This window comes from Oryzias melastigma, linkage group LG3 (genome assembly GCF_002922805.2).
Source record: "Oryzias melastigma strain HK-1 linkage group LG3, ASM292280v2, whole genome shotgun sequence".
NCBI lineage: Eukaryota > Metazoa > Chordata > Actinopteri > Beloniformes > Adrianichthyidae > Oryzias > Oryzias melastigma.
Window position 1 is genome coordinate 30,717,131 of NC_050514.1, and position 26,407 is coordinate 30,743,537.

General features: G+C 38.3%; 1 protein-coding gene and 1 long non-coding RNA gene across 5 annotated transcripts in view; one reads left to right on the forward strand and one right to left on the reverse strand.

The window, feature by feature from the left end:
• Positions 1–26,407, forward strand: part of slc7a10a (solute carrier family 7 member 10a) — a 43,034-nt gene that overhangs the window by 15,134 nt on the left and 1,493 nt on the right. For both annotated transcript variants that reach the window (XM_024295248.2, XM_024295247.2), the window contains exons 2-10: positions 2,399–2,711; positions 8,473–8,677; positions 10,767–10,918; positions 22,502–22,627; positions 22,732–22,885; positions 22,962–23,085; positions 23,167–23,270; positions 23,339–23,435; positions 23,509–23,658. In XM_024295248.2, coding sequence (XP_024151016.1) covers positions 2,570–2,711; positions 8,473–8,677; positions 10,767–10,918; positions 22,502–22,627; positions 22,732–22,885; positions 22,962–23,085; positions 23,167–23,270; positions 23,339–23,435; positions 23,509–23,658 — 1,254 coding nt within the window. In that variant the 5' untranslated portion in view covers positions 2,399–2,569. The remainder of the gene's footprint in view (positions 1–2,398; positions 2,712–8,472; positions 8,678–10,766; positions 10,919–22,501; positions 22,628–22,731; positions 22,886–22,961; positions 23,086–23,166; positions 23,271–23,338; positions 23,436–23,508; positions 23,659–26,407) is intronic.
• On the reverse strand, positions 10,455–25,186 carry LOC112160605. Of its 3 annotated transcripts, none has more exons than XR_002921705.2 (5): positions 24,925–25,186; positions 24,094–24,249; positions 22,512–22,677; positions 11,382–11,498; positions 10,455–10,990 (listed from the first exon to the last, which is right to left on the reverse strand). It is a non-coding gene; the product is annotated as an uncharacterized LOC112160605 (long non-coding RNA). The 3 variants fall into 3 exon arrangements; XR_002921706.2 differs by having other exon boundaries at positions 24,094–24,261; XR_002921707.2 differs by lacking the exon at positions 24,094–24,249.

Below are 26,407 nucleotides of genomic sequence, written 5' to 3' on the forward strand. Positions count from 1 at the left end.
ATGCACGGCGGGGAAAACAGCCATCCGTCAGTGCCTCTGGTTACAGTACATCTCGCTGCCCGTGTGCTCGTTTTGACTAATTGGTATGGGAGCCCCGTTTCCTCTGGGAGACCCCATAAGTTCCCTCCAGCTTTACACAGACAGATGCTATTAGGACCCAACTGATACTTTTGACTTATTTTAATGCTTTTCCTCATATGGATAATATTCAATGACTGTAACCATCATCACTTACATTCTGTCACACAATCGGACGTCATCATGCATCACTATTTCATCCTAAAAAACGTATTTTTGTTAATTTTAACAACTAAAACTCTTAGTAGACTCTCCAAATGTACTGTAAAAGGTGTAAATTAATAATAGAAAACATAAGTTTATCTGTGTAGTTCTCACATTTGTTTGCATCAATCATGCTTAAGACCTGTCTTAGAAAAAATGTGTTTTTAGTCATTTAACATGAAGCATTTTTTTCATGCTGGAGGAAATGTGAAAAAAAAAGTTCTAAGTATTTCCATTTTTGTTCTGTTCAATTCATTTTTATTTATTTATGCCAATTATACAACACAGCTGTCTCAATGGGGTTCACAGGTAAATGTACAAAAACATCAAATCAGTCATAAAATATAAAAAATAGCTGATTGCTAAGGTAAACTAAACTAAACAGACTAAACTGGGCATTCCGGCTCTCAGACCTTCCTTCTCTGTAAGGAAAAGCTTCTAAGAAAAAAACAAACAGATTCTGGGGCAAAAAAAAAAAAAAACAGAAGAAACCTCAGGAAAGTCCACAGGAAGGAGGGATCCTCTCCCAGGACGGACAGGACTGTTAAAGAAGAACTAACTTATGTAACTACACAACTGCATGTTTGAATAGTGTAGATGATGGGCTTCATCCAGATGGAGTTGGCGGGTGAGACGAGCCAGAGGCGAGGTCCACTGCTAAGGAGAGGAGCAAAGGCAAACCACCAGGGGACTGGGAGAGAGGAACAACACCTGAATCACACTGCACCAAACAGAGACATTGAGAACTGTTGTCCGTTAGGTTTGGGGTGTAATGTGCTGTAAGTTAGAGGGAGAGCATGTGGGGGTGGGGTTGCTCCACACCAACAATCCCGCCTACAACTCAGAATTTCTAATGAACTACTGCCGCTCTGCAGAAACTATGTCATAGAAAGGAACACAGGTTGTTAAATGTTGGTTTAAAATGGCATAATTATAGTTAAAAGACTACTAGAAATGTTTAAAAATAAATGGTAAATTGTGTATACTTATATATAGCTTTTCCACCTTCCTTGAAGGCTCAAAGCACTTCACAGTCACAGACCCATTCACACACTGATGGTGGCTGCGCTGCCGAACACTGGCGCCAACCTTCCACCATACGCAATGCTGAGTTCATTGTCTTGCCTAAGGACACTTTGACACATGGGCAGGCAAGGCGGGAATTGAACCTATAATTTTCCGCTCAGGAGTCGACTGTTGTGCAGCAAAAGGTTGGATAGATCAGAATAGATCATAAGATGGTCAGAGTGGGACTTTAACAGTGTCCCTGGAGACACAAAGAGAGACACTCAGCCACTTGGTGGAAGAAAACTTTTCGGACCCAAATGAAGTCTTGAACTGGAGCAACATTTCACCTCCAGTTCTATATACCAGTTTCAATCAGTTCTCGGTTTAAAGCCAAGCCATATGCTACAACATTGAACTGAATCGTGGCGTTGTGTCTGACGTTGAGAGTCAAACACGACATGTGCTAAATTTAACCCTACAGAACTCAAGAAACAATCTTCTTCTGAGCTTTCAAAATTAATTTGACAATTTAATGAAAAAAAACTGAAATAATAATTTTATAAAGAGGAAAAAAAATATTAAAAATAAAACAAAAAAAAGAAAGAAAGGGAAAAACCCCACAGCCAAACTTGACCCTGTGCATTCTCCAGGGTTAAGAAAGATGTATTACTTTTCATTTATTGTTTTATTAATAAGTCAACTGGAAGATTTTTCTTCATTGTTACTTGTTTATTGGCAATTTCAATATATTATTTTTCTGATTTTTTTTTATTTATTTATTTATTTTTGCAATGATTGTATATCAAACCAAACCAAAATTGACTCAGAAATTAAAAAAATTGTATTTTTGGATTCTTAATGGCTGATGTTATGGATGTAATGTGAAACAACTGTTTCAAAAATATCCTGACAATGTTGGAATGAAAAGTATGACATGCTGATACTTTTTGTCAAGTCTCGAGTAATACATTCCATTATTGTATCCTCTTTATTGATTGGTGTTTTAATTGATTCTCAGATGTTTATCCAATTGTGGATTTTTTTTCCCCTGGTTTCCTTAAAGTATTAACACTTGATTTTTCTGTCTGCTTTTTTTCTCCATCGGCAGTTCGATTCCCTGAATCCCACAACATCTCCACATCAACATACCTGGAACAAGGTGCGAGTTTGCCTTTACGCATGCGCACGTTCTCCCTCCCCGCCGCGCGGTCATCGTGGGACATTATAAGGGCACCCCGGGGAGCGGGACGCGGTTCAGTCTGCAGAACTGAACCGGAGCATGGCAGAGAGGACGCGCGTTTGCACGGAGGAGATGGAGGAGAAGACGAGGAGGAGGAAAGAGGACAACAGCTCTGATAACAGCGACAAAGTCACTCTGAAAAAAGAAATCGGACTTCTGAGCGCCTGCGCCATCATCATCGGTATGTGACGCTCGGACAGCGTGAATCTGTGCGTTTTGGGGTAAATGACGTGGAGGGCAGATGAGGGAAAGCGCGCGAGCACTACTGTAGTCTTTGCATACTTGGAGATGTTCCTTCAACTGTGAGGATATTTTAATCAAAACCGCCAGACACTAAATGTTTCGTGTCTGAATCGGTGTGTTTAGTCGAATCTGAGCGCGCTCTCAAACGTCTCTTTTACGCACGAGGTCTGAGCACCAGAAGAGCTGGCTCCGGCTCGGAATGCGGGATTTGGGGCTCTCTCTGTGGAAACTGTTGCATCAGATGTGAGTGTGGATTTGCTTACGTGGCTGGACTCCTTCTTGAGGACCTGCTTGGCTGTGCGCTACAACTGAGCGGAGACGTTGCATCATGAGAGCGGCGTGCGTGGACCGCGCAGCGTGGCTCACTGTAAGTTTGTTGGACGCCACGTTCACTCCAAAGCAAAAAAAAAAACTTTAGACATTTTTAAAGACTCTGGTAGAAGTTTTTTTTAGTTGCGCGCAGCCACAACCTCTGAGGATAAACCTCAGAGGTTCGTTTTTGGGTAAACTGATCCAAACAGTCTGGAGCGGACGCACATCTGGAGCCCTCGTGTAAAGCAGCTGGTTGATGCTGAAATTGTGTTGCTCTTTCAAGTTCGGGTCAAAATGTGTCCATAATTGAAAGTTAAACTGAAGGAGTTTATTTTTGGTGCATCCTTCAAACATCTGCAGCCCACACATCCTCCTGGTGAATGTGGACCTAAATCTGGTTCTTTCACAATAAAGTGAACTTTTCAGGATGATTCTGTTTGTCATTGCAACTGGACTTTAAAGTTTCATCCAGAGGAGGCAACGGAATCCTGTAATAACATCATCATGGACTTTAGTGTAAACTCTAATTACATACTCACTCTAATGAAAATTTGATATCTATTAAAAAATAGGATTATAATTGCAATTCGCAGTATTCTTTTTTCTCAAATTGTTGTGATTCAGTAGCAGATGAAAGTTTATCAAGTTCCTGCGCCACTCCATTCTGATGATTCCACTTGTACAGATCCATGTCTTTCTTTTGCTCATCTGATCTGGGTCAAAATTGCTCCAACATTGCTCATCGTTTTTGTTGCACCGGTAATGTTAAGTTTTGAGGGGGGTGTGAGTTAGCGGGAGAACCTGTAAACAAAGGGATCATGGGAATTGAGTGCAGGTTTGGCCTGCACCAACAGTCCCGCCCACAACTCAGAGGCAAATTTCTAGTGAAGTACTGCCGCTCTGCAGAAACTATGTCAAAGAAGGTAACAAGTTTTTTTTTTTTTTTGGCTAAAAACAGGAAAATCATCTACACCAGGGGTCTCAAACTGGCGGCCCGTGGGCCATTTGTGGCCCCAAAATTGATATTTTTCCATCTCCCACCTGAATATAAAAGCTGATTGTCTATTAAACAATATCACCTGGATGTTCTCGCTTCTTTGATGATAATGTTTTATTTGCTTTATGCTTAAAACTTTGCATTTGCTTTTGTCGTTGGATCTGGTCATCAGAAAAATCCTTAGCCACAGTTGTTAGCTCCTGTCGTTTTCACAGGACACACAGAGGATATTGCTTAGTAGTGCATAGACATGTACAAATGTTCAATAATCTTGTTCAGTAGACATAGACATTAGACCAAAGACATAGACAGTGGATGCAAAAACATATTTTTGGCACAAATGGAACCCCATACAGCCCAGCCTCAACCAGACTCTGCCTTCAGTGGCCCCGAGATAAACTGAGTTTGAGAACTCGGATTTAGGGTGTATTCAGACTGGACACATTTGGTCCACTTAAAGTGAACCAGAGTTTGATTCCCCCGATAATCTGGAGCAAATTTTCAGTTTAAATGCACCCGAGCGAACCCTTTTAGGGGACCAGGGATCGCTTTCGGACCTATCGTTTGAGCTCCGGTTTGCTGAGTTTCCTCAGTCTGAATAGACTCCAAGCTTGAAGAGGAACAACTGGACCAAAACAACCACTGTTGCTGGGCGTTTTTGGATGTAAACAGAGAGCCGCTGACAAATGTGGATCAATGATGAGACAGGAAATTATTGAAATGTGGTGTGAGGATTGCAGTCTCATTTAAACAATTTTAACACGATACACATGGCTTCTTACGCTGCTTTCTTGGTGGTCAGCTTCTCAGGAGCTGGTGTTGATTTAGATGTTCAAAATTGCTTTGCCCCACCCTCGTAAATCCTGGCCAATGACTGAAGAGATTTTTTGTCAAAGGAAAAAAAAAAGTCGTATAGTTTTGCTTTAGAGCTTTGGTCCAGAACAGGAAAGCCCCCCTGACGATTGTCTGAACACAGATCAAACTCAAGGTTTAGGACTCAATCAGACCAAGTTAAGCGGACTCGGTCCGGACCAACCGACTTAAACAGTCTGAATGCACCCTAATAGACCACCGGGAACGCTTTTACAACAGATCAAAAGATGATCGGAGTGAGACTTCAATGACAGACATTTTCTAAAATTTCATACCAGGAAAAAAATATGTTTCATGAAGGTGTTAGTTCTAAACTGAACAATATTTTTTTGTCTTAAATATCCCTAAAAGTGGATCAGTTAGTTTTTAAATAGATGGGGGAAAAAACAATTTTTTTCCACTTTTTGCATGAATTCACTACACTAATATTTCCACAATCTTCTATTATTTTCACATCAATTTAAAGGTTTAGAGTCTACCCACTTCATGGTTCTGTTGAGTGACAGGGGTCGCTTCGTCTTCTTCCAGTTATGGCGAGGGCAGAACACGCCCTGAATGAAGGTCGCCTGCATGACCACACGAAGACAGACAGCCACACATTTATGCATTCCCAATTTGAGCGACAAATTTATCATAAAGAATGATTTTGGACCATAAGAGGAAGTTATTCATGTATAATAAAGGACACAGTTATTGCATTGAAATAAAATCTGTGGGATTTCACTTTGTGTTTGAAGAGATTCCAGTTTCTTAACCTTCCTCAGATCCTGCAGCAGCTCGACGCTGGTTTCCCATCAATCATTTGGTGTCTTTTCAAACAATTGGACATGTTGACTTTGGAGGCCATCAAACCAATGACCCCCCAGGTTTTCCTGAGCTGCAGCTGCACCTCATGTGTTTACAGTATGTTCATGCAGCCGCAGCAACACTTACAGTCAAACATTTTCATGCTTCTTCTCTGTTTTTACAGCTTAAACTTTTGGATTTGGTTATTTAAAAAGGTTTGATTCCTAAGTCTATACATAGATTATTATAGAGAGCATGCAAAAAAAAAAAAAAACGAACTAATAGATGAGTTTGGTTGATTTCCAGGCTTGTTTCTGGAGCGGTCATCAGCAGGTGGATTGTGGGCGTGCATTAAAATAAAATGTGGCGATTCTGAAAGAAGTTCACAGTTCTGGTACAGAGAGGCGGACAGCATCGATGGCTTTCTGATTCATGTGTTCAGCCGCTGCGCCAAACTTTGACATAACAAAACAAGATTATGTAACGGCTCAACACATCCTCCGCGATCCAACCAGACAGGGATAAACGCTCCACTTGGAATCTCTCCCTCGTTCTGCATCATTAGGGAGCGTTCAGAGCATCACGGGCTTTCAGCCACAACCGCGTTTACCACCAACAGAGTCACATTTTGTATAGTTTCCCTCATAAACAAACAGAAACAATAATAATAGGAAACATCAGGCATGTGTAGCTTTGCTCTTGCAGGTCGGGATGACATGATTCCCTTCCTAAATTAGAACTTAAACCGTAGTGGCCTGTTAGGAACAAGCATTAGCCAAGTGGATCAGGGATCAGCATGTCTTTGTTTGCAATCATTTGGGGTCACACAGCCATAGATGACACCGCGCTGTCAGACCGCGCTTTATTTCATGCTGGTTGCTACTGGTGGGATTATGAGCATTCATTTCTCAATTTTTTTAGGTTAAGTTTAAAAATACATTGATTTCAGTCAATTTTCACTCAGAAAAAAATGGTTTCATGAAATTAGTTTTTCTTCTTTTTAACCCCCCAAAATAGCTTCCAGTTCATTTCACCTTAAATTTGGATCTCTGGTTATACGAAAAGAGCAATTAAATTTAACAGAATAATCACATAATGTAGGATCAGATTTTAAACCAAATTGTGTATCATCTAAATTATATCAATTCATAACTGGTTTTAGTGAAACTTAACTCTTATGCTGCATTCACACCTAACGTGATTCGCACAACAGCCAGCAAGATTCAATGTTTAGTCAACGGTACAGATGTTAATTGAGGCAATCTGAAATCCCGCAGCGCAATTTCTTGACTTCCATGTGTTTCCTTAATCTGCTGGGGCCGTGGGGTTACCAGAGAGCAAAGGTGGGATACTCTCTGGACAGATCACCAGCCTTTTGCACCTGCGGCGGCTCTCTGGCTGCAGCCAGCCTCCCGGCGTCCAGCGGAGCTCGCTCGATATGCCGACAGAGAGATGCTGCGGGGTGCGGAGGCTGCCGGCTCCGGCCTCCTGAACTTTCTGATATTTTTCTCAGTTTCATCGAGACAAAAATGGAAAAAAAAAAATCTCCTGATTTAATTTTTCTTGTTATTTTTCCCCTCTCGTATTAATGTGAGACATTGAGTCATCAAACTCAGTCACAGAGACACAGAAACACTGCAGAAGCGGCTGTCAGAATGATCCCACGAACTCAGACATGTAGACGTGTAGACGTATATAGAATTATTTACAATAAATAAACCTGATTTCTTAACATCATCCGTGTCATCCATACATTGTAAGTGAGATATCCATAGCATCCATGTAGCAATCATGCTAAAAACATTAGCTGGTAGCTCCTCCCACATGCGGCCACAGCGTCAAGTTTAGGGAAGCAGCAAGCAGTGAATTCACGTTGCAGCAAAAGAGGGGCGGGTCTAGTGAATTTGTTGTGCGAATCCCGTTTGATGTGTACGCAGCATTAAGGTTCGAACGCGATTCGCCGCCTGTCAGAAATGTGTTTGACACTGTAGCTGCATGTGGGAGGAGCCACCAGCCAATGTTTTTAAGACGATTGCTATAAGGAACGGCGTCTGCGGATTTCTTAGAATGAATGGAAGACCAAAGATTTTGAGAAATCAGGTTTATTTATTGTGAAGAGTTCTACAAAAAAATCAGTGTCTATATGTTTGAGTTTATATGATTATTATGTTTTTTTTCCTTAAATTTGCTTTGAATGTTTTCAGTTACTGTTATAAATTCATGTAATAAATGCACCTCTGACCTTTCATGCTTGACATTCTCATTTTTCCAAGATTTTGCACAAGTAGAAATTTTCACAATATCATCACTTTATGCTCTTTCAAAGCTTTGTAGCACATGGACACTTTACACTTGTGACCTTAACACTCATTACTGTATGTACTGTATTGTCTCATATTTTATTATGTCCTGCAGCAGTCGTGGACCAGATGGTTTTTTCCGCAAAAATGTCACCCCCTTCACATACTCAAAAACTCACCAAAATTTGCAAGCAGCTAGTATCCAATGAACATTAATTTTGCACATTAAAATTATTCAAATTTTCATTTACCTGACTTCTGATGTGAACATTTTGTAAAGTATATGTCTTGTTATGTTTTATTTTTGAGTTTTTTTCTCATCCATCTGAAAACATAAAACAGTTTGATTTCTTTTTCAGTGATTTTTCTCATCAGAACAAGGTTTCGGATGAGATCTTTACAGATCCACGTATGCTGTGTTTTCTCTGAAGGTAACATCATTGGCTCTGGGATATTCATCTCCCCTAAAGGAGTACTGGAGCATGCGGGCTCCGTGGGGCTGTCGCTCATCGTCTGGGTGTGTGGGGGGGGCATCTGCGCCCTGGGGTCCCTGTGTTACGCCGAACTGGGAGTCACAATCCCAAAGTCCGGAGGAGACTATTCCTATGTGACAGAAATATTTGGAGGTCTAGTGGGGTAAGTTGGGCTTTTATTTTGATATTTGTTTTATCTGATTTAAGTGAAAGCTCTCGTTTTAAAAATCCCTTAAAAGACCAAAGTAAATTGATTCCTAAATAAGCTTTTTAGACTTAAATTATAAGCTTATAAACAATTTTTTGAGAAATAAAAAGTTTGCCTACAGATTTATTAAAAAAAATCATCTATTTTTAACTTCTAATTCTTTAGTTTTTGGCTGTTTTGTGATAATACAATAAAAAGTCAATGTTTATACTTTTTCTCAAAAAGATTGACTTTCTTTTAAAGTCCACTGTTGCTAAAAGTGGATTTCCTCCCTGAAATCAGTTATTTCTGCAGGCCTCTCCTGACCTTCTCAGATGTGTTCCACCATAATCTAATATGACACATGATCACAGACCAGTTGCATTTTTTCTTGTGTCTCTTCTGGATCTTTCACACCCAATGGCCTTCAAATGCATTAAAAAATAATAAATAAATAAATAAATGGAAACAAACGTGTGAAAATACCAAAATCTGCTTCGCAATAAGACATTAGACTTCCATCATAATCAACAAAATATCCGTTTTGTTTTTTGGGCCAGAGCAGCAGGAGTTCATTAAATTCACCTCTGAGTTGTGTGCGGGACTGTTGGTGTGGAGCAACCCCGCCCCCCCTTCCCGTCACCTATCTGTTTACACACTCTACCGCTAGCTTGGAGCTTTCCAGCTCTACAGTTTTAGCCAAACACCAGCTCAGACGAGGAAAACAAAGACATTCATGGATCTATTTGTCTGCAAGTGGATGATCAGAATGAAGCAGAGCAGGGAGCTTACATATTTTTTACGTCACCCATACAATCTTTTTAAAATGGCATTTTTTCATCTGCTCCTGGTTAATAACAGGTTATATACCAAAATACAAAAAAAAATGTAATTTTTGCCTTATTGTGTTAATGAATGTCTTACGTCGTCAGAAAGAACAAGTCAAAAACTTTTCATGGAAGTGGGAAAGTCCTCCAGTTTTCACTTTGAAAAGTCCTTTATTTTACAGGTCAAATGTTGATGGTTTGCCAGTTTCAGCAAGGTTACAATCATGTTTTTGTGCAGTTTTAGCTCTTGTTCTATCCTAGGCGTGTTAGCGTTGGGAGTGAGGTCATCACAAGACAGCGCACTGAACTTTATTTTTTTTTCAATGATTCTTGGTTTTCACTGGTGTCCATGGCAGACATAAAATCTTGTCCGCGTTTGTCATGGGACGAATAACACGTCAGTGTAAGGGTGGGGGTCATCTGGACCCCAAAAGAGAACACATGGGTTAGTGTTGTTTCAGATGACGAGGCCTTTCAGAACGGGCAGATTCAGCTGCATCACAGCTTTTAACTAGTGTGACTGGAGAAAATATTTGTCCCTGAATAGAAGATAAAATTATAATGCAAGACTTTAAATACTCTAAAAATCAACACTTAGCAAATCAAACTGACTTGTTACAACTTTTCTTTAAAAAATAGATAAATAGTAGCTGTGTAAAATATAATATGGCTTCTCTTAAAAAAAGTTTATAAATTGTGTTTTTATTGATTTGTTTATTTAGTTAAAAAAAAACAGAAAAAATAGACAACAACATTGATTTAACGTATTTGAGATGATCTGTAAATTGATTGTAAATGAAAGAAAATTATTATTTATAGACAAAATAAATAGACATGCTTACACTTATACATGCATGCCACTCTGAATCCATTAAATATATCGATTGTAAAAGTTTTGGGGGGGAAATAGAATACTTTTGGTATACTTTTTTTTTTTTTACAAGGATACTATAATCTAGTTTTCTTTGTTGGTTGGTTATCAAAAACATCAAAACACTATTGCAGAATTATGTTCTCATAGTTGGAGCCTCTGCTTCTTAGAGCTGATGTCCTTGATCAAACGCTCAACCACAACTGCTTCAATGTAATTCTTTGCAGAACTTTTGTTAGAAGTTCACAAGTCAAAGAGTTTAGAGACAAAATGTTTATTAAAAAATAGCCTTCCTAAAACAAACGTTCTACACAGAGAACGTTGTGACTGGAACAGATACGTCTCTGTTTTTCTCCTGGTCCTTTAGCTTCCTGTTGTTATGGAGTGCTGTCCTCATCATGTATCCAACAACGCTGGCCGTCATCGCCCTCACCTTCTCCAATTACGTCCTACAGCCGGCCTTCCAGAACTGTGTGCCTCCATTCATCGCCATCAAGCTGCTCGCCGCCATCTGTGTCTGTGAGTGCAAAGCCTTCTGGGTCTCTGTCGGGGATGTTTGGATTCAGAGCTGCGGTTGTTTCTGAATCGATCCTACAGGGGTTTCCCCCGAGACCACAGCGAATGAGCTTGTTGCTGTCACATGAATGAACTCCCATGAACTGGGATGGATTGTTTTAACTCCCTAAAGCCCTCTACATCAAAGAAAATTATTAAGATGTTTTAAAAAAGCCTTTGATGAAATCCATAAGGGAATTCATATCATTTTTTATGAGACATAGATAGTATCAAATATGATGGGTGATTTGGTACATTTTTGCTCACAACAATGTTTCAAAAAGATACAAAAGTACCTTATTTATCCACCATCTAACATTTTTAGCATGCTGTAACTAAAAAATTCATCATTAAAAAATGTTGCTTTCTTTTAATGCACCAAGTAGTCATTTAAAAAATGAAACAATAGTAGAGAAGTTATTCTCACCATAAAGTTTTGAAAACGTTTCCCGCCAAAAGGGTTTTTTTGAGGTTTCATTGAAGCAGCCATTTAGAATTAGGCCGGAAAAGCCCCTTCTAGTGCCCCCAGTGGAACGATGATGAACTACAGGGCAGAAAACACAGTTAAATACAATAGGGGTGTCTGGCAATACGTATTCCAAGACTGTATGAGAACAATTTTTCACTTTATTTTAATGAGTATGATTTGGAAAAAAAACGACTTGAATTTTAAAACATCTGTCATTGTAATCAAATGGTCAAATTCACTTTATTAAATAATCAAAATAGTAAGCACTGCAAGTGTATCACAAATACAAGTTGCTTTTATCCAAGCAAATTCATGGTGCTCTTCTTTCTCCTCCACCTTCTCCTGAGGGAGGCGCTCATGGTCCACAACGAAGGGGACCAGTGTGTCAGTAGTAAGAGGACGCTAGCATAATAAGCTAATAAAGGCTAATGTATTCAGCAAATAATTCCGAGTGAAATCTTTATTAAAATTCATCACCAGGACAGAGTTTGTTGCCAAACTTCCAAGCTCACTAGAAAGTTGTGCACGCCAGTAGATTTTTGAAAACCGAAGGCAATACAGCTACAAGCTATGCTAAAGTAACACGATAACGACGACGGTTACAGAGTCAAATTTGGGCGGAGCTTTTATACAGGAGCAGCAGAGCCTGATGACGTCAAACTTCTGAGATTTCTCCAGTTGACCAATCAGAAAATGCAGCGGCAATACATCGTTTCAACCTATGGGGGCAGCACACAGATAGTTTTTGACTATATTTTCATGAATTAAAAACGTTTATTTTTTAATTTGTCAAAAATTTGGCAGTAATTGACAGGGAGCACTTTTAAAGCCCCATTTATGGAGGTCAATTTAAATAACTTTCAATATTTTACTCTCCATAAAGATATATTTTGTCAAAATGATATAAGTTAGAAATAAACTAAATGCTAAAAAAATATATATACTCAAATTTATTTACTTTTACGTCATTTTATGTACAAAAAAATACACTTGATGTTCATAAAATATATCCCGTTAAAGTTTCCAAACATGAACAAAACAAACAAAACCTGGAAATAAAAATAAAATGTGTGCTGTTTAGCAAAAACAAATGAAATCATTCAGTTTTCTTTGCTATGCGTTTTGTTGTCTGACTGTTTTACTCTGATTATTTTATCAGGTTATATTTGTGCCTTTCTGCACCATGAGTGAGAGGGAGGGAGAGGATGATGACCACTTTGTGATGTCATCAGTGGGGGATGATCTCTGCCTCCATAGTTGTGGTGTTACTTCAATATATCACCAATGCAAGTTAACGTCCGCTGTAGAACGTAACACAAAAAATGCTTTGATTTGAGTCCCACAACACTGGTATGTCCATGTCTTTTCATCAGAATTCTTTGTTAAACATGATAAGTGGGTCAAAAAATGGACATTTGAAAATACTTTGACACCTCTGTGTTCTGCTCAGGCTGTTGTACTTTTTTAGAAGCGTAGAATCATAGAGACTGATCTTTGAATCAGGCTAATGCAAAATTATAAACCTAAATTATGTCAAACTTGGAGAGTAAAACACAAAAAATGCTTTCAATCTTCCAAACTCTAGTTTATTATTAACTAAACTTCATTAAAATGCAGTTACTCTGCCGTCTCAGGACCTCAGCTCACAGCGTGCCGATGGCTGGGGTTTTATAATTCCTAATGAAAGGCTGTGCTACATTTCAGGCCTCTAATCTGATAAGCACATGAGCGCGGCGCCCTGCGAACAGCCAGCGGCACAAACATAAGGAGCATGTGTCGGATCAGCCGCCCGGTCCTGTCTGAACCGGATGGAGAAAGCTAAACGGGTGGAAGGACGGAGGCGGGACGGGCGTTTGCACGACGGCGTGCCATGCTCAACATTCACAGGCTGAGCCGGTCAACCGGCTATTTCTGGCATCAGAACGTTTCGGCCGCCAGCTGGTCAGTCAGGTCCTGTTTCTGTCGGAGTTTTGGGTCGTTCTCCTGTGGTTTGTGTCAGACTACACAATGGTGCCAGTCTTTGTAGACACAGCTGATGGGATGGTTTGTGTTTGCTATTGTGCATTGTTTGGTTACTGAGCCCCAGTGGAACAGGAAGTGCGTGGACACCTTTAGCATCAGTTGTTCTGTTGCTGCATGTAGGGTGTCTGTGTTGGTCACTTCCCATCATTCATTGGTCTCAATTTCAAACCTAAAGCCACAATTGTATTTTAGTGGTTATAATCAGCAGAGAAAAGAGCTCCATGGCTTAGAAAATGAGACTTTTGGACTGAATGAATATTCAAAATGCACCAATGTGTGATTAGAAAGTTTTAAATCTTTGTTTAAAGTCCCACACCTAATTGAGTGAAATTTGCTCTCCACATTTGACCAGGGACGCACTGGGTCCCATTTTCAGAGTCTGGTATGACTTGGCCGGGATTTGAACCTATGACCTTCCAATCTCAGGGCAGACACTCTACCACAAGGCCACTGACTTCTGTAAACTGTTTTTATATGTCAGACGATGAGGTCACTGACATGCTCAGACTTCCAGCTCAAAACAGATAACATGACTAAACAAAACACAGTTACTATGTTTAGAAGCTTTTCAGACCCCATGATTAGCACGATTTATCCCTTTTAAAATTATATTTTTTAAGTTATAAATTTAGGATTTTACTCTTGCAAAATGTTAACTTTTTGTCACACGTTTATGAGTTTATTCCTGTAAAACTTTCACTTATTTATAATAATTTAGGACTTTAATAAAATTTCGACTTCTGTATTATTCCTTTAGTATTTAATTATTGTAAAAAAAATTTTTTTCATTTTGACTCTTCATAACTTGGCTTTTTTACAATCAATATATGACAATTTTTTTGAAATTTTAACTTTTTTCCCATAACTTTTTACACTTATTAGTCAAATTTTTTAACTTATCAAATTAATTATTCTAAAATTAACATATTTTTAAAATAGCTTTACAAGTTTATTCTCTTTAAAATTTTTGCTTTTTTTCATAACTTTATAACTAAATTCAAGTAAATTATATACTTTTTTTATAACTTTGTCTTTTTTTCTAGTAAAATTTTAAGTTATTTTAATAACTTTACAAATGTATTCTCGTAAAATTGCAGCTTTTTCATAATTTTACGTTTTTATTCTCATACATTTTTAACTTGTCTATAAAATAACTTCACAAATCAATTCTTTTTAAAATTTTATCTTTTTGTTATAATTTTTCAGCTTTATTTTTAATAAAATGTTGACTTCTTTTTCTTAACAACATGACTTTTTTCTCATTTATTTATATTCTTCTTATTTCATGGTCCTAATATTCTGTCTGACATTCTTAAACAAAGGAAAATTGGATAAATAGTTAATTCTTGGTTATTACATAATTCACTTCACTTTTTCCTTTCCTGCGTCGTAACTCTAATAACATTTGTTAACCTTAGAACCGTAATTTTCTGTTGAGCATTTTGAGGACCGCACATTAAAACTGGTTTCAGTATAAACTTAAATACCTGAACTATCAGTGGTTTGATAGTTTTTCTTTCATGGCTGAAGTTTGTTTCTCTGAGGTCACGTAAAGTTCTTCCTGAAGGATCTATGAATGTGAGTCAGCCTGAATATGCGCCCCCCCGCTCCCTGCATGACAGTCACAAGTCATCCATGAGAGTGTTGGTGAAAACCAGACAGGTCCAGTCGAGGGCTGACTGTTCTTCTAAGAATAGGCCTGAAGCTCGGTGGAGGCGGGCAGACCTGATACATGAGAGTTACTTTGTTACACTGCAGAACGTGTCAGAAATGTTTGTTTTCTCTGCTGTAATCCTGGAAAACACAGTTCAGAAAATGAACTTGAAACTAAGTAAAATAGTGACTGCAGAATTCCTGATCACGGTTCCCTCAAAGATTCTGTGATTGCTTTCAGAGTAGCTTGAGGAGACTAAAGTAAAACTTTTAGTTTGTTGTGGTTTTCTCTCTTTTTGAGTATGTTTTTAAGACGACTGTCCTTCCTGTGAGCCACGAGATTTAACGTCTGTACAGTTTGAGCGCTCAGAATAAATGCCGGGGTTGTTCTCTAATTCAGTTTGGCCGTGACGAGTGATTCAGTTTAGGTCTTGGTTCACTTTCTCAGATTCTTTTTGAAAATGATATTGAGAGGGAGAGGAAACCTATTTGGTCTCTGACTGAGGCGTCTTTGTCAGGACCCAGACTGGTACCTCTGGAAAGTTATCAACGAATTCTGCAAAAAGAGGCAGCCTAAAAACAGGAAAATCACTTTAAAAGAAAAGTGGTAAAATGATCAGTCCATGCAGGAAGTTGTTTTTACTTAACAAGGAACCTTAGAATAAATATAAAAGTCTAGAAACAAGAAGTTCTGCTCAGACATTCAAAAGAGAAAAATAAACTTTTAGAAAAACCAAGGATTACTGCAAAATGAATGTTATACAGTACAACGAGTTTTGTTAGTTTTGTAAATGCTGTTAATTTTAATTACAGTGACAAAAACTAGTGTAATAAGCAGAAATGCTTCATTTCAGACCTAAATTCAAACAAATAACAAAACCATCTTCAAACTAGAAAAGGTGCATCACCTGCGATAATATTAGTGTGAATGATTTTTGCTGAAAATGGTTAAGCAATTTTTTATTTTAATTTCTGAAGGGATTTGCTGAAAATGCAAAAGCTATTTCCAAAATGTTAAATTTGCTAAAGAACTGGAAATTTTCTTAAAGAACTATGAAAGAGCGCTGAAGTTGACCTACATTTCTGTAAAAAATTGTAGTAGAATTGCTTAAAATACATGCCAATTTAACAAAAATATTTAGTATGTTGCTTAAATATGACCTGAACGCCAAATTAGCCAAAAAAGCTAGCACATTGCTTAATTACTTGCTAAATTAAAAAATAACCTAAAATTCTTCAGTAAACTAAATTAGTCAAAAACGTTAGTCTGTCGCTAAAATAGAAGCTAAGCTCTAAATTAGCCCAAAAAGCCCTAGTAGATCACAAAATAACTAAAACGTTAGCATATTGTTAAAATATTAGGTAAACTCATTGTTTTGAAAATTGGTATAAGATGAAAACAGCCCATGAATATATTTAAAGGCGTGTTGCTAATCTTCTTAAAATTTTGAAATTTGAAGACTTTCTCGTTCTTTCCTATGGGGCATATTTTACTCAATATTTCAAAAACTATAAAGTTTATAAATACCAAAAATACAAGCAGTAATGTCTGAACAAGATGAATGTTTTGATACCAAGATTACTGAAATCGTTGAAAGTGTGATTGAGTTTTTATGTGCCAAAAAACATACAGAAAGGAGCAGGAGAATCACTATGGGAATTCTTACTAAGCTTTCACACAATCAAATCAAACTTTATCTATCGTAAATAAGTAAATACATTTAAAAAATCTCAATAGACAGGTATAAACCACAAAAAAATGAATAAAAGGATCAAATAAGTAAAAACAGAAGTAACAAAATAATATAAATATATTTCTAAATTTCATCTAAAAGTCAAATTAAAAAGTACATCTTAGTTTTAGTACAAGTTGGTCCTTCATAAGAAATCTCCAAAAATATCCAAAACTAGCTCTGAATCCTAAAATAATCTAATCTTTAGTTTTCATAATGACAATGAATCTAAGTCGACAACATTTAATGAACTTTAAAATAACATCCTTAAAATTAAACCAAAAATTACAGTAAAATTTTGTTTTTTTGAGTCTTAAATCAAGTTTTTTATGGTCAAAAGTTTGGAGAAAAATGATGTTGACTCATTTTAATTATAATTACCTAACTAACTCTTAATGAAACAAAAAAAATGTCTCTACTGTGCTGATTTTGAGAAAAAATAAATGAAAATACTGTATTTGGGATGTCTAAATTAAGATTATAAATCTTTGCAATAATCAAATACAGTAGTTTGTAGTGTAAGATAATCTTAGGCTGGATTTACCCTCAGAGATAAGTAAAGGACAGCCGTCCTTGTCTAGTCCAAGTCACGTTTCAGTGATAAATTCGGTCCACAGAAGAGTGTTTAGCACAGACGGTCAAGCAGGTTGCATCATTCCTTTCAACATGCTCAGACTAATCCTCGAGATTATAGCGCATTTAGGGTGACAAATAAATTCTGTGGCTCCAAAGAGGCTCCCTCAGACCAGGAGGGGGCGTTTCTGAGGCCGGAGCGACCTGATAAATCTACGTTTAGATCTGAATCCATTAAGGCCCAAAGCAGCAATTAGTTTAGTATTCCGGTGCTGGCGCGGTGCTCAATGGGAGCTGTGATGGCAGGACACAGATTTACCTGCACTGTCACACTCAAAGCCTCTGGCACCTCCTTCCTGTCACGGCCGACACAGAGGAGAAGTCGGGGGAGGCGGCGGGGGCGCTTCACGGGAACACAAGAGCGGAAATGCGCGTAGCACCCCGAGAGTAACCGACTATAAAACACAGCGGTGTTGTAGAGCAGAGAAAGCTCTGCCCGGTGCCACCAAAACCTCCTGCCAACAATTCACGTGTGTGTGCGGCCCCCCACGCCAGCGGAAGCGGTTTTCAGTGGTGGGAGGGGAACCTTGCTCTGTTGATGGATGACCCTCGGTCCATATTTGTCTGCGCACCCACACACAGCCCCACTGCTCGTGTGTCCGAGAGCTAAAATCTGATTCTGCAGACCGGCTGGAAGGGAGCAGAGAGGAACACGCCGACTCACATGTGAAGAGGCATGAAGAAAAAAAAACTTATTTTCATCGCATTTATTTCGGTCTTCGCTTCTGTAAATGATTAACAGTACGTCTCAGAAAAGAGCATCTACTGTAGCTCTGCTGGGATTTCTGTGTGGGATGTGAAGCTGCCAACAACTGAAGCTTCCGGTTCTTAGCTTGTCATGGAAACAGCTGAAGACTTAGAGGTCTAAGGGTCTATTCAGTCTGGACACATTTGGGTTTCTTATCATTTCCAATCGGACTGAGCTTCAGTTTGCTCTAAGATTTCTCAGTCTGAACAGGCTCAGGGCTTTGAGTGGAACAACTGGACCAGGTCCAACACGTTCTCAACCCCAAGTCGTCACACGTTGGGTTAAGGCCCCTTCTGCGTCACTTTTGGAAGCTTTGGGTGTCCCCAACTCATTTTTTTGACGTGCTGGTCGTTTTGTGAAATCAAGGGTCTGCAACCCTCGAGACGCGATACTGGATGCAGTACCGGACACGGTACAAATGAGACTTGTAGCGACGTTATCGATCCAACAGATGTTTATGCTAGCGGTACAGACATGGAGCACTTGATTAAAGTGTTGATTATTAAAGAAAAGTGCAGGAAATTTGGATAAAACGAGGGGAAATGAACATGGATAATAGTAATAATAAATTATCTGACATGAAATTTATAAATTATTAAAATGGAGCATTGTGTATTTTTATTTCCACATTTTTTGCTCTGTGAAGAGAGGCCATTTGATATTCTCTGCATTTTGGTTCTTAACTGGAGCTTTGTTTATGTATTACCTTAAACTGTATGTTATCATTGTAAAGACACATTAGTATGTATTGATTATTTTATTTTAAATTTGGAAAGGGTCTTAAATGAACATATTGTGTTTTAATTTATTCTAAAAAATGGTTTTGAAGAAAATAAAAATATGTATTTGTTTTAAAAATAGTAATAATCATAGATTACCAAGGCAATATATAGATTATTTCAATGTTTGCCATATTGAGATACTATCAGTATAGTGGGGTCATGTATCGAGAATCGTATCGTGGGTTACCCTGAGATTCCCAGCCCTAATAGGAACAGCCAGTACATCAAAAACACCCAAAGCGTCAAAAAGTGATGTGGAGGGGTGGTCACGGGGTGTAAACAGATTAGGACTGAAGCAACCGGTGAGCCACAGAGAAATGTAAAGCAGTGATTGTCATTTCATCAGACAGAAAAACTGTTTATTAGTTGACCGGGGGGGTCAAACTCAATCGCACCACGTGTCAAGATCCAAGACACACCTTATGACACCCGAACAGGACATATATAGCATTACCTGAGATAATGGTAGTGTGAATGCTGTAAGCTGAATTTGGCCGATGAAGATGCTGAAATTGATAGCTAAAAACACTGAAGCTGATAGCAAGCTAAAATATTGGCTTAATGCCAAATTAGCCTAAAGAACGAGAGAAAAAAAAAGCCTAAATTAGCCAAAACAGCTAGCATGTAGCCGAAATATTAGCTAAACTCTAAAATAGCCTAAAAACATCTTAGTAATTGCCAAAATACTCCAGATAGCTAGCAGAATTTCCATTTTTAAAACTTTAAAACCGCAACTTTTTAGCATAATTATAAATAATAAGGAGCCGGGAATATTATTCCAGAATAAATCAACTTAAACATTTAATAACTTTCGATATTTTACTCTGCATACAAATATTTTTTGTCAAAATTATACAAGTTAGAAATACGTGCAAAAAGGATTAATTACAATAATTATATAATAATTATTAACCAGCCTCTGGACATTGACTTTGACACATGTAAGTTAGAATGTTCACTTTAAAACAGCTGAAAACGCTTCTTACATTGTGTCTCGTTACGCAGCACGCGCCCGGCGTTGCTGTGATATCCTCATAACTGCTACTTTGTAGTTCCTTAACAGGATTCTCTTAAAAACAATGACAAAACACGACAACGATGAGACAACTCATTGAAATGTGGTGGGATGAATGCAGGCTCATAAAAACATTTGACGCATTGCTTCTCAGTGTTTTCCTGACAATCTATGCAGTAGGGATCGAAGGTTTGGGCACCCCAGGTAATACGTTACTTTATTCTTTTAACACGTCACAAAAAAATGTTTATTTTTATAATTTACCCTTTCAAAATAACAGAAAGCAAAATAATAGTGTCAGTTAAAAATGTCTAATAAATATGCACACCTTGATAAAGGACAATCTTAGGCCACGCCCCCCCTTGTTACTCAAACGCCCATCACCTGATGTGCATTAATTCCAATATGCAAACAAATGTACACGTCTTGGTGTTTTTATAGATACATATATAAGTGTATGTACTGATGTATTATGAATGAGTGTGTGTGGATCAGCTCCTGGAGAACGTCTGCAGTCCGGATCTTTTCCCGCTGGTTACTGCATGTACTCTACTTTCTGCTGGGCTTTAATCCTCACAGGCTTGTTTTCCTGTGTAACTGTAGAGCCTCCGGCTCTGGCCCGGCTTGGACTTCGGCCAGCCCTTGTTCTCGCGGCTTTCACAAACATAGAAAAATTGAAGGTCGTCGGCTGTGGGGTCGCGGCCCGTTTATGCAGCTCAGTCATAAATACTCACAAAGTGTTCGCTTAGAAACTCCTTGCTGGAGAAGCAACTTTTTTTTTTGAGGGGGTGCTTTGTGACAAAACAGAATAAAAGGAATTAAAGATCTTGAATGTTCAGGAGAGTAGGAACACAGGAAAGATAAACCGTATTGAGTTGCTCTCACATTGAGATGAATCTAAAGACTGACCTTCAGCAGGTGGGCTTCAGGTTTCCCTCCTCTCACAAAGACGCATTTTTCTTCCTCATGGTGTACAATACCCTCCATTTATTTAAATTCCCCTATGACATTTTTTTAATTCAATAAAAGTGTTCCCAGTAGTGTTTTAATTGGGATTTTGAAGTTTTTAATCAAAATTCCACATTCTAAATGTCTTAAAAAGACATTTTTCATGTTGATCTGAATCCTCTGTTTCTTTTATTGGTATAAATATTAGTATAAATATTGTGAAATACTTCACAATGTACTTGTCATGACTTAACAATTTAGAAAAAACTCACATTTATCCCAAAAAAGACAGTTTGGAGGCTTGGAGGGAGTGGTTTTTGAGGTGTTTTATCAAAATTGACATTTTTTTGCATAACTGCAAAAAAAAAAAAACACTTTTCTAATTAAATGTGTCACATGACCAACAGTGACTGCACAGCGGCCACCACAAGAGGTCCCACTCCATCACACAGTGATGGACGCCAACGTCTGCTTTGATAGATGATGATGAGGGCTAGTTCTGTGACAGAAATGTGAATGAATCTGCTGTAAATCAAAGTATTGTTTTTTTTACATTTCTAGAATTTCAATAAACTTTTGCACATTTGTGTAATGGAAACGCAGCTTATGACTGAAAAACCCACAGCACCCTTGCGTGATTAAAGTTACCCCCTAACTATATTTTTTTATTGTAAAATCTTTGAATTATGATTATACAATTTTTAGCCAAAATTAAACATTTTGTGTCGCTTTTTATGTCATATTTTCAGCAGGAATTCATCAGTTGATCATCTGTTGGTGCAGAAGTTAGCTCCACTAAGTTTCCCATCAGCCCTTTGTTTACACTCTGTCCTGCTAACTTATAGCACCTCACACGCTAAAGCTAACGTTAGCGTAGCAAAAAAAAAAAAAAGAGCAAGCAATATCAAAGCTATCCAGCCATACAGTTTTGAGCTAGATGTCAGCTGATACGAAGAAAATGAAGAAGCTAATGGATCTAATAGAAAAAAGACGTCATAAACCTGAGCTTTTTCAAACCTTGAGTTTTCATCTGCTCCTGATCCAATGCGATTTAAATAAAGTAATACTCAGAAACGCAGTTTTAATCTAAAATTATTTTATTAATGTCCTCAATCATGAGAAAAATGCTACAAGAACGTGTTAAGAACACCAAAAACACCATTTCCTTTCATTTTTAGTTGAGGCAGGAGTGTTTATATCAACTAAATAATTATGACTTGATGTCATTTTTTATTTGGTTTCACTGTTGGAAAAAAATGAGAGAAATATTGTGCAATAAAGAATTAAAAAGAAGTCTCCTGAAGCTCGTCGCTCACACTTACAGTGCAGTCCTGCATTTAGGTGAAAGTTCCTTTAACAAAGCTTCTTCTGCAAACTCATCCATGCATCTCAACAGGTTTATATTTCTAAAAGGTCAGACATCTTAACTGGTATCAGAGAAAGTTTTAGAGCTCTGGATGGAATAAAACCTTCAGTTCCACTCAAAGGTAAAACAATCCCCCTCTGTGAGGTAACAAAGTGGTTTCTTCCGTGTGTGTTTTCAGTGTTCCTGACCTGGGTGAACTGCTCCAGTGTGCGCTGGGCGACGAGGATCCAGGACATTTTCACCGTTGGGAAGCTTCTGGCTCTGGCGCTCATCATCGTGGTGGGCCTCGTTCAGATCTTCAGAGGTAAACCTCCGTCCCTCCGGGGTGTACGAAACGTTTCAGTTTGGGTAAAACTGAGAAAAACAGATAGGAAAAGTCAGAAACGTTCCCCTCTCGTGCGCCTCCAGGCCACTACGACGCCCTGGTGCCGAGCGTGGCCTTCGAATTCCAGCAGGACGCCTCGGTGGGGCAGATCGCCCTGGCCTTCCTCCAGGCCTCCTTTGCCTACAGCGGCTGGAACTTCCTCAATTACGTGACAGAGGAGGTGGTGGAGCCACGCAAGTACGACTTCCAGAAGAGCAGAACTGCACCAGCAGAAAAGGACGTCCCTCAATTCTGCCCGATTTCTCTCCGTTAGGAACCTGCCCCGCGCCATCTACATCTCCATCCCTCTGGTGACCCTCGTCTACACCATGACCAACATCGCTTACTTCTCCTCCATGACCCCGGAGGAGCTCCTAGCCTCCAATGCTGTGGCGGTGGTGAGCAATTCTTCTCTTTTACGTCCCAGAAAGGGATTCTATTTAAAAAACCGAAGAGATCATTGAGGAGTGTCGTTTCAGACGTTTGGAGAGAAGCTGTTGGGCTGGTTCTCCTGGGTGATGCCGATCTCTGTGGCCCTTTCCACGTTTGGAGGGATCAACGGATATTTATTCACCTCTTCCAGGTCAACTTTTTTTGGCTTTTTCAAACAAATTTGGGGAAATTTTGTGTAAAATGCGTTTTTGTTTGTAGATTGTGTTTCTCAGGAGCCAGAGAAGGTCACCTGCCGTACCTGCTGGCCATGATTCATCTAAAAAACTGTACCCCCATCCCCGCCCTGCTGGTCTGTGTAAGTACCGATCCTTTACTCCTTTATTTCAGGAAACAGCAGGACCTGGTTCTAACCCTCTGATTCTCTTCAGTGCATCGCCACAATAGTCATCCTGTGTATCGGAGAGACACACAACCTGATCAACTATGTGTCCTTCATCAACTACCTGTCCTACGGCGTAACCATCGCCGGTCTGCTGTACCTGCGGAAAACCAGACCCAACCTGGCCAGACCCATCAAGGTACAGCCTCTGCTTTATTCTTTTGAGTCATCAGGTGAGCTGGTTTCCATTAACCAAATCCACAAAATGTTATTGAAATTATTGAAATGTCGAAAAACATCATTTTGACATTAAATCATAATTATGGGAATAAACAAACTCAAGCGATAAAGTCATTCAAAAATACGGCGACGGATGTGAACAATATTTAGATTTACAGCAGATATATTCACATTTCTGCCTCAACACTAGTGCTCATCATCATCTATCAAAGGAGACGTCGGCGTCTTAAATCGAGCCGTAGAGCGGCTACAGATGAAGAAATCGTATTTGGTGATTTTAAAATATGATTCGCACGAGAAATTCAGGTGGATTCTCTGAATCTTCCGGCGAAAGAAAATCTCCCGGCATTATCTCCTTCTCCCGGTCCCGGAGTCATTTCTGAAAGGCGCTAACCTTGTAGTACTTCAGGTCATCCCTCTTGTCGTAGTAATCCTCCAGGAACTCCTTCAGCCGTTTGGCTTCTTTCATCGTCTCCCGCCGCCGCACCTCCTCTAGCTCATCTTTGTTGTAGTCCCGACCCTTCTTCCTCCTTCGGATCTCACAGTTTTTCTAAATAATTACCTTTGTTTTAGAATAGCAAAAAGTTTTGGACATTTTATTTTTTTAGCCAAGCATCAACATTTTTTCCAATATGTTTTATTTGAGTTTTAAATAATATTGTCCCCAGTAGCTCCACAGACGCTGTGGGACCTCTTGTGGTAACCTCTAGCATTGTTTCCGGTGACATGACTCATTTAATTAAAACAAAGTGTTTCCTTTGCAATTTTGTGAAATGTGTCAAATATGTTTGATACTACCTCCTCCAAGCGCAAACATTTTTTTTTTTTTAAATGTGAGTTCTTTTCACAACAGACGTTTCTATTTGCCAAATGTGTCATTGCAAATCCAGTTTAGTAAATGGAAACACAGCTACTAACAGGTTTTTGAATCAGTTTGGTTCAGTTAGGATTTGATTCATTTTAAATCTCCAGATTAAAAAATATATATATTTTAGCTTAAAAAAAACATTTTTTTTTTGTCAAATAACAGGCATTTTGTGTTTTAGGCTTAAAAACACAGCAAAGCACTTTTCTTTCACAGATAACATTATGATTTCATTCAGTATTTTATGACTATTTTTACATTTTAGACAAATATATAAACATTTTTAAAACCGCCAAGAAGACAAAAACAATCATATAAACTATCAGTAGAAAACAAGAATATCCGAGTGTTCACACTAACCTGCAGGTCTATGACGTCCAGGAGATCGTAGGACCAGACCAGCGGTCTGCAACCTGAAGCTCCGGAGCCTCATGCGGCTCTTTTATCCCCTTTTTGTGGCTGCAAAGGAAAATGTTAATGCTTTAAATAAATAAATAAGATATTTAAGTTTGTTTAGATCTTTGTAAATTTTTGGTAAAAGGTTGAATCTCCTGGTCAGTCGTCCACCAGGTGTCTTCACTCAGCTCATCAAAGAGAGGAGAAACAGAACGACAACAGTGATCCAAACGGTCACATGACCTGCTGAAATTTACAACCAACCAGTATTTGTGTGTTCTGCTACCATGTGTTAATATTTTACTAAAACATTAATAGGCTCTCAGCATAACCTCTTGCTTGTGTGTATAAAGTGTACAGAGTGGTAAATGTACCTTTTATTTTTGTTGACTGTATGAATGTAACCGAAAATATAGTTTTTCTTCATTCTGCTCCCTTTTATTTCCCTTACATAAGATGTCGTGTATTGTTTTAATGTTTTAATGTATTTGTTTTCTCGTGGAAATAAAATAAAACAGAAATAGAAAATCTTAAAAGCAATTTGGACACCATTTTTAAACAGCAAATAGGACGCCACAGATTTTCAGAGGTCAAAACTTAATAAATACAAATATTTTATAAAAATGTATTTATGAATCTGTTGTGTTTTAATGATGAAAACTTGGATGATTTATAAAAATGAAAGGAAATTGCTTTTGTTTTCACATGAAAAATTGTTCAAACGCAATGCATTGTGGGTTATATTTGCCAATCTAGCGAGCATCAAGACAGACTTGTTTTTCACAGGAAATTCTGGTAAATTTTTAGGGCACTGGGTTTGTAGATTGGGCCGTTTGGACAAAACCCTGGACTCACCTGATCCAGGTGTTCATCAGAAAATAGAGGAAACTGCAGTGGAGTATGCTAACTTAAGATTTGAACACCTTTAAACATCTATTGTGACCGAATAGACATGTATTTCACACTCATTGAGCTGCGAAAATAAATAAATAAATGAATAAAGAAATCATGTTTTTTCCTCAAAAATATTCAAAAGTATTGCTTGTTGTAGTTGTTGTTGTAGTAGAGCTTGTTGAGCACAAAAAAGCTTTTTAGCTTGAAGTTCTGCTTTTATTTCAGAAAAATACATGTATATAAGATCATGTAAAGCTGTGCTGCTTCAGTAAACACCATCCAATGCTTTCTGATTTATTATTTATCTACTTAAAAGTAGATTTTCTTTGTGAGAAGCAGCAGAGATTTTTTTACTCCATTCCTGACTCTGAGAGTTGGTGTTTTGGCGCCCTCTGGTGGTATAAATGTAATATGCGCATAAGATTCACTTTTTTTTTTTTTCTCTTTATGAATACAGGTTTCTTATGACTGAGTATTAGGGCCACAAAAAAATATATATATATTGTGAGTTTTTTTCATGTAAATTTACAAGATTTAAATGTTTTTTTTGTTT